Below are 8,437 nucleotides of genomic sequence, written 5' to 3'. Positions count from 1 at the left end.
AACGACGTGGATGGAACTGGAGGGTATTATGCTGAGCGAAATAAGTCAAACAGAGAAAGACATGTATCATATGACCTCACTGATATGAGGAATTCTTAATCTCAGGAGACTGGTGTTCTTAAACCTGGCATGGTGGTCACCTTTGCTCCAGTCAATGTTACAACTGAAGTAAAGTCTGTTGAAATGCACCATGAAGCTTTGAGTGAGGCTCTTCCTGGGGACAATGTGGGCTTCAATGTGAAGAACGTATCTGTCAAAGATGTTCGTCGTGGCAATGTGGCTGGTGACAGCAAAAATGACCCACCAATGGAAGCAGCTGGCTTCACAGCTCAGGTGATTATCCCGAACCATCCAGGCCAAATCAGTGCTGGATATGCACCTGTGCTGGATTGTCACACAGCTCACATTGCTTGCAATTTTGCTGAGCTGAAGGAGAAGATAGATCGTCGTTCTGGAAAAAAGCTGGAAGATGGTCCCAAGTTCTTGAAATCTGGTGATGCTGCCATTGTTGATATGGTTCCTGGCAAGCCTATGTGTGTTGAGAGCTTCTCTGACTATCCTCCTCTGGGCCGTTTTGCTGTTCGTGACATGAGACAGACGGTTGCTGTGGGTGTCATCAAAGCAGTGGACAAGAAAGCATCTGGAGCTGGCAAGGTCACCAAGTCTGCCCAGAAAGCTCAGAAGGCTAAATGAATATTATCCCCAATACCTGCCACCCCAGTCTTAATCAGTGGTGGAAGAACGGTCTCAGAACTGTTTGTGTCAATTGGCCATTTAAGTTTAATAGTAAAAGACTGGTTAATGATAACAATGTATCGTAAAACCTTCAGAAGGAAAGGAGAATGTTTTGTGGACCATTTGTTTTGTGTGTGTGTGTGTGGCAGTTTTAAGTTATTAGTTTTTAAAATCAGTACTTTTTTTTTTTTTTAAAGATTTATTTATTTGACAGAGAGAGAGAGCGAGAGAAGGAACACAAGCAGGGGGAGTGGGAGAGGGAGAAGCAGGCTTCCCGCAGTGCAGGGAACCCGATGTGGGGCTCGATCCCAGGACCCCGGGATCATGACCTGAGCCGAAGGCAGACGCTTAACGACTGAGCCACCCAGGCGCCCCTAAAATCAGTACTTTTTAATGGAAACAACTTGACCAAAAATCTGTCACAGAATTTTGAGACCCATTAAAACAAAAGTTTAATGAAAAAAAAAAAGAATATTAAATAGCAGGGGCGCCTGGGTGGCTCAGTCGGTTAAGCAGCTGCCTTCAGCTCAGGTCATGATCCCGAGGTCCTGGGATCGAGCCCCGCATCAGACTCCCGGGTCGGCGGAGAGCCTGCTTCTCCCTTTCCCTCTGCCTGCCATTCTGCCTACTTGTGCTCTCTATCTCTCTGTCAAATAAATAAATAAATAAATCTTTAAAAAAAAAAGAATATTAAATAGCAGTAGCAAAAGCAGATATCCTGTTCTTGTTTCTGATCTTAGGAGGAAAGCTTTTAGTCTTTCACCATTACATATGATGTTAGCTGCGGGTTGTTTAAAGGTTGAGGAAGTTCCCTTCTATTCATAGTTTTTTGAGTGTTTTCATCATGAAAGGTGTTGGATATTGTAAAATACTTTTTCTGTATTGAGATGATCATGTGGTTTTTGTCTTTTACTCTATTAAAATGGTATATTACATTAATTGAACTAGTAATTAAAAAAAAACTTCCCATATATAAAAGCCCAAGACCAGATGTCTTCAATGGTGAATTCTTCCAAATGTTTAAAGAATTATCACCAGTTTGTTACAAACTCTTCCCAAAAATAGAACAGGAGGGAACACTTCACAAATTATTCTACAAGGCTAGTATTACCTGATACCAAAAAACTAGACATAGACATCACAAAAAAACTATAGACCAAACCCCTTTTGAATATAGATGCACAAATCCTCAACAAAATACTAGCAGCAGAGTTTAGCAACAGATAAAAATTGTTATGCACAATGACCAAATGGGATTTATCCAAGGAATGTGAAGTTGGTTCAACATATATGAAAATCAATCATTTTACCTCTTTAACAGAAGATTTGTCTCAATTGGGTTTATTTCATGGGTCATGAAATAATGGCTGGCATCAAAGGACAGGAATCCTGGCAAGACTAAAAGCTAGAAGAATTTTTTCCACTGAGTCTCTGCCATTGCCTTTGACAAAACTGGGTCCTGGGTTCTGGGAACATCATTTTGTTTGAAATAACTGCCCTAGAGCTGAGGATTTGCTTATTTTCTATATTTCATGGGTGTTGGCTATTGCTGTGACAATCTCGTATAAACATTAATTCTTTGGACTCTTAGGAAAAAAAAAAAAAGGTAGGCACATGAGAGCCTCCACAGTGAATTAACACAACTTCTGAGGCCATGAAGACTTTGGCTTCCGAAACAGAAAAACTCTTGACTTATAACTTAATAGAATAAGAAATCAGAGAGGATAGATTTTGGATTTAATTTCTTTGTACTTGAACCTCATTGAACTCTAACTTATTAAGGAATTTCATCTTTGGACTTGAATTTCTTCCTAAAAGATTGATGATAGAGCAGATTTTTATTCAAATTTGGGGCACCTCTATGTTGATGGCACTTTATTATTGGAGTATCCGTATGTGGGTATTTAATCTTATTATAGAACCTCTATATTGGATAAATGTACATGGACATAATTTGAATTGGGAAATAGAATAAGAAGTGAGATTTCAGCCTTAGGTTATTTTAAACATTTTTTTTTAATATTTTATTTATTTATTTGAGAGAGAGAGAGCACAAGATGGGGAAAGCTCAGAGGGAGAAGCAGACTCCCTGCTGAGCAGGGAGCCCGAAGCAGGACTCAATCCCAGGACTCCAGGATCATGACCTGAGCAGAAGGCAGTCACTTAACCAACTGAGCCACCCAGGCGCCCCATGTTATTTTAATGATCATCCATCTTAACACACTTAAGAGATTTCAGGGGGAGGGGTGTGGGTTTACACTAACTATCAGCAGTCCCCAGTAGGTTTGGGGTAACTGCCTTATGGAGGTGGAAGGAGGAACACCCTGGCAGCCTGCCAATCCAGTCTTCCTTGGAGCCAGACCCTGAATGATCAAAGGCTTAATAGGGAAACCAAAATGGTTAAGATGGGAAATTGGGCAGAGGGTTGAAGGGACCACATATTTTCTTTTTTATTTTTTTTTAAGATTTTATTTATTCATTTGACAGAGAGCAAGCACAAGCAGGGGGAGCAGCAGCAGAGGCAGAGGGAGAAGAGTCCCTGCTGAGCAGGGAGCCCAGTGCAAGGCTCGATCCCAGGACCCTGGGATCATGACCTGAGCCGAAGGCAGACATTTAGCTGAATGAGCCACCCAGGTGGCCCGGGACCACATATTTTCATGGGAAGGAATCTCTATAGAGAGATGCACACCAAATGAGTCGCACCCTGCCAGGCCCACACCATGTGTCATCTTCACAGTTTATAGGCTAACATTTGACCAGAAGTCTCTCTGTCCCCATGGTTAACACCTTGTGACCCTGGAACTCTACTTTCATTTTAACAGGAATAATTCTATTTTTTTTTTTTTAGAGAAAGAGCATGAGCAGGGTGGGGGTGGGGGGTGGGTGCAGAGGGAGAGGGACAGAGCAAGAGAGAATCTTAAGCAGGTTCCATAACCAGCCTGGAGCCTGATGCGGGGGCTCCATCTCATGACCCTGAGATCATGACCTGAGCCAAAATCAAGAGTCGGATGCTTAACCGACTGAGCCAAAGCGCCCCCCTTATGACTTTCTTTTTTTTTTTTTAAGATTTTATTTATTTATTTGACAGAGAGAGACACAGCAAGAGAGGGAACACAAGCAGGGGGAGTGGGAGAGGGAGAAGCAGACTTCCCGCAGAGCAGGGAGCCCGATGCGGGGCTCGATTCCAGGACCCTGGGATCATGACCTGAGCTGAAGTCAGACGCCTAACGGCTGAGCCACCCAGGCACCCCCCCCCATGACTTTCTTAATAACCTTTTCTTTTTTCTAACTTATTTTATTGTAAGAATACAGTACATAATACATATGTCATAGAAAATATGTGTTAATTGACTGTTTATGTGATTGGTAAGGCTTCTGGTCAACAGTAGCTTATTAGTAGTTAACTTTTGGGGACTCAAAGTTATATGTGGATTTTTGACTGTGTAGGGGTCAGTTGCCCCAAGTCCTCAGTTGTTCAAGGATCAACTGTACTATTGCTTTAAGGATAAAACACGAACTCTTCAATACAGTTTTCTAGACCCTTCAAATTTGTCCCCGCTACCACCAACCCCCATCTCTCTCTCTATAGCACACTTGCTGACACACATCAACCATACAGAACCACCTCCAGGTCCTGAGATCTGCAAACACTCTTCTTCAGTGTCTAAGTAGTTTTCACCTCCTTAATCTGCTGCATCAAATATAATTTTCCTATCTTGCCCTCCACATGGTTTATTCCCTCTTATGCGTCAGTTCTCAGAAATCAGTTTCTTTGGGAAACCTTTCCTAATTCATTCCCTAAGTTAGATCAGTTGTGTCTTTCAAGTGTTCCCATACTGTGCTGTGTTCTATTGTCCTATAATTGTGTATTGATGTGTCCCATAGCTCCTGAAACACTGCAAGCTCTTCGGGGGCCACACTATCTACCCTGTCAGAATTGTATCCTTAGAGTATAGCACTGTACCTGCCACACCATGAACACTCAAAAAGTAATTCTGATTAAATGAATTAATACAAAATGAGGGGAATAGTTGAAAAATCAGTTAAAGGAGCCTAGATTAGGAGGATCTCCCTTAATGTTATCAGCAATTTAGATGGAAAAAGATATGAGTACTTAGCTGATTACAAGGATAATAAAATGTTAAAAATCCACTTAAAAAGGGCACATTGTCACGACAAAGAATTATGAGCACTTTGGCTGGAAAATTGGACTTAAATGTTTAAAAAATTTCCATGTACTCTAAGATAATATAGTCCAATGTGTCCCTCTTTCAAACTGAGATTCAGAAACGGACAATTTGGGGTCTAATTGTTAGCAATGTAGGTAGGTAGTTAAATGTTTCAAAAATCCACCAATGGGATGATAGGAAAATCCTCAGACTACAGAGGAACCACAGGAGAGGGATCTATAAAGATGGCCCAGTTTGTTCCTATTCTAGAGGGAGTACTTCTAAACAAGGAGAGCAACATCTGCACCTAGAAATCAAAATTGGTAAATTATCTATCCCACCTTCCACCCAAGTCTTCCTGCCTAGTCATTAAAATGAGTGAGTCTATGAATCTGGTCTTCTCGTCAAAGAGTTTATGAAGTTAATGAGAACAGAAACTTTTTAGAAAGAAATAACACTTGACAATCAAACACTTGCCATTAGCTTTGGGGTCAGAAGAACCTGATACTACAATGTGAATTTCTTTCTGTACCCTGGCACAAAAAAAAAAACAAAAACAAGGTATTGCCAATAGAGTTGTTACCAATAGTTACTCCCCTTTTTCTTAACTTCACTGGTACTACAAAATCTACAATTCTTAAAAAGTCATTGTCTACTTTGAATCCAGAAAAGAAATCATTCCTAAAAGGGAAATGGGAAAAATGTCTTTCCCTCAGGATCTCCTTTGCAAATTCAGATTGCTTTATTTAAAAGCCCTTATGGACAATCCTCCACAGATCATGACTACATTTATAGTACATTAAAAAGGGAAACTAATGTCTGGGAGTTAAGGATCATTAAATATTAACAGAATCCAACAAGGGTGAAACCATTAAACTCCAGGAATTTGTAGAAGAGTGGTTCTCAAAATGCAGTGCCTGGACCAGCAGCATCACCTGGGACCTTGTGTTAGAAATGCAAATCCTGGGGGGGCGCCTGGGTGGCTCAGTCGGTTGAGTGACTGCCTTTGGCTCAGGTCGTGATCCTGGGGTCTGGGATAGAGTCCCAGATCGGGCTTCCTGCTCGTCAGGGAGCCTGCTTCTCCCTCTGCCTGCCGCTCCCCCTGCTTGTGCTCTCTCTCTTCCTCTCTCTCTCTGACAAATAAATAAAAATCTTTTTAAAAAATAATAAAAATAGAAATGCAAATCCTGGGGTCCAAACTTGGATGTACTAATCAGAAACCTCAGATGGTGTTTTAACAAGACCTCCAGATAATTCTGGTGCACATTAGAGTTTGAGAATTGTGGACGTAAAAGAATCTTAGAACAAAACACAAGGATCATACTCATTTGGATATCATCAAATTGAATGATGATCTTTATAGAAATATGAATGATTACCTGGAAGAAACAGACAAGCTATCTGACTGAAAGCTCAGAGAGGCTAATCTCCAAATTGACTAGCTTCTCTGATTTTTTTTTTAAGCTTATTTTCTCAATGGAACCACCAGGAAAACAAAACAAAACAAAACCACCTCACACTATTGTACAACACCAGATTGGTCTGGCTTTGCCAATCTTCTGCAAGCGCTTCTTTAACTATCTTTCAAGATTCACAGAAATCACTGCTATCAGAGGCAAACTTTGGAATTCCCCATTCTCTCACATGGCAGACATATATTGATTAGCCCCTTATTATCATTTGATGACATAAATTTAATTTCCAAAATACCGAGTAGACCATTCTCTATCCATTTCTTCAGGGACCTCATCCAACCTAATCACTCTAAATTTCATCCTCACAGTTGTGGCTCCCAGATCACATCTACTCACGTTTCCACGTGGGCGTCCAAGAAGGATCTCAAACTTAATATGTCCAGAGTTAAGCTTCTGATTTCCTCCTCCTCCTTTTGCTCACCCCCAAATCTACTCCCCTGGCAGTCCTTCTTCAGTGGTTCCAATAAAGAGCAAATGCCTACTTGCCATTACTCAGGACAGAAACCTTGGAGGCATCCTTGACTCATCAGGTTCTCTCCACCCCATGTCCACTGCAAGCTCACTTCTGTGTTTTGTCTAAAATATTATATCAATGTGGGCACTTCCCACTAACTTCACCTCTAGTATCTTGCTCTAAGCACTTTTGAAATGCTTCCCAGTTAGTAGTGTCCCTGTTTCCACCTTGCCCCTACTTCAGTTAATTCTCTTCTAATCTATTCAGTCTATTCTCCACAAAGTGATCCCATTAAAATGGAAATCAGATCCTGTCATTTCTTTGTTCCAAACTCTCCAAAGGTTTCCATTTCAACATGGCCTCTAAGGTCCTTACATAACCTGTCCCATCACCTTTGCCCTCTTCCACTCTGCAAGAGACACACATAAAAGAGCTTCCTTGCTGTTGCTGAAAGAGCCAAGCATACAGCCTCTTCAGGGCCTTTGCAGTGTCCCTTAGCCTGGTATCTCCAAGAGCAGAGTCTGAGACAAGGCTTGCTTATGGTAGTTTCTGTGGGAAGAAAGCAGGAGGGACAGAAGCAGTGTCATAGGAGGAAGGAAGGCAAATATAAAGATGCATGATTGCTCCTACTGAACCACTAGAGAGGGCAGCAGGGTGACTCGGTCTCCACTCCCAGGACCAGTCTCCATCAGGGAGCTGCCTCCTGCTGGGCACGGGACGGAGGCAGAGGGACGAAGCTGCCTGCGCGGGTGATGTTTCCAGGTCAAAGTCTGCACCAGCTCTCTCAATTGGCACCGATTTCCTGCATCTGTGCCACTTTCTGCCTGGGAACCAGGCTCCACACCCAACACAGAGCCCGAGGTGCAGCTTGAACTTACGGCCCTGAGATCAAGACCTGAGCTGAGATCAAGAGCCAGGCGCTTCACCAACTGAGCCACCCAGGTCCCCCCCACCCTTTTTATCCCATTCTTAAACTTACTAGGAAAGGGGGCACCCAGAGGCTTCGAGAACTACGAGCCTTTACACCCCAACTTCTCCAGCTCCCCAGGGCGCTGTCAAGTCCCGGGGCAAACTGGGTCAAGCTCTGGCCATGAGGAATGTCACTGAAACTGTGCTTCTCTCCCTCCCTGCAACCGCCCAGAACTTGGAGAAAGGCTAAGTGTGCAGCGTCAAAAAAATAAAAATAAAATAAAGATGTATGATTGATGGGATCACCTCAGTGGGAGACAGGTACTCAACCCCACAGGATCATCCTTATAAAAAGCTTACGAAATTCATTTCAACTGTCCACCATGGAAACAAAAAAGGAGTAGAATTTACCTATAGGCTCCAGTTTTCTGTTGGTCAAGGGTAGCCCCATGGGCATAAACCCTCTGGCAGAGCTGGGTTACGCATGCATGACTATTGACTGAGTTTCTGCAGACACCCATGTTGTGGCAACACAGAAGTCCCAGGTCAGGAGTCAAAAGTATGGGAATGTAAGTGACTTGGGCCCCAGTGGAGGCACTAGATTATACCTCTATGCAGCCAGTTGAAGCCTGAGGGAATGGATACCACAGCAATGGCTGGAGTAAGTGATAGGAAGAGAGGATTTGAGGTGGAAC

At 42.6% G+C, this 8,437-nt stretch overlaps 1 protein-coding gene across 1 annotated transcript; it reads left to right on the top strand.

Annotated features, from left to right (window-relative positions):
* The first annotated feature begins 109 nt into the window (after positions 1 to 109).
* On the top strand, positions 110 to 811 carry LOC116634267 (elongation factor 1-alpha 1-like). Its single transcript, XM_032407404.1, has one exon. It carries the CDS (start codon positions 130 to 132, stop codon positions 691 to 693), a length of 564 nt encoding a protein of 187 aa, XP_032263295.1. The 5' UTR covers positions 110 to 129; the 3' UTR covers positions 694 to 811.
* The last annotated feature ends 7,626 nt before the right edge of the window (positions 812 to 8,437 follow it).

Source organism: Phoca vitulina, unplaced genomic scaffold (assembly GCF_004348235.1).
Source record: "Phoca vitulina isolate PV1807 unplaced genomic scaffold, GSC_HSeal_1.0 scaffold9, whole genome shotgun sequence".
NCBI lineage: Eukaryota > Metazoa > Chordata > Mammalia > Carnivora > Phocidae > Phoca > Phoca vitulina.
Note: the sequence above shows the minus strand (reverse complement) of the source record. Positions and strands in the feature narration are given on the sequence as shown.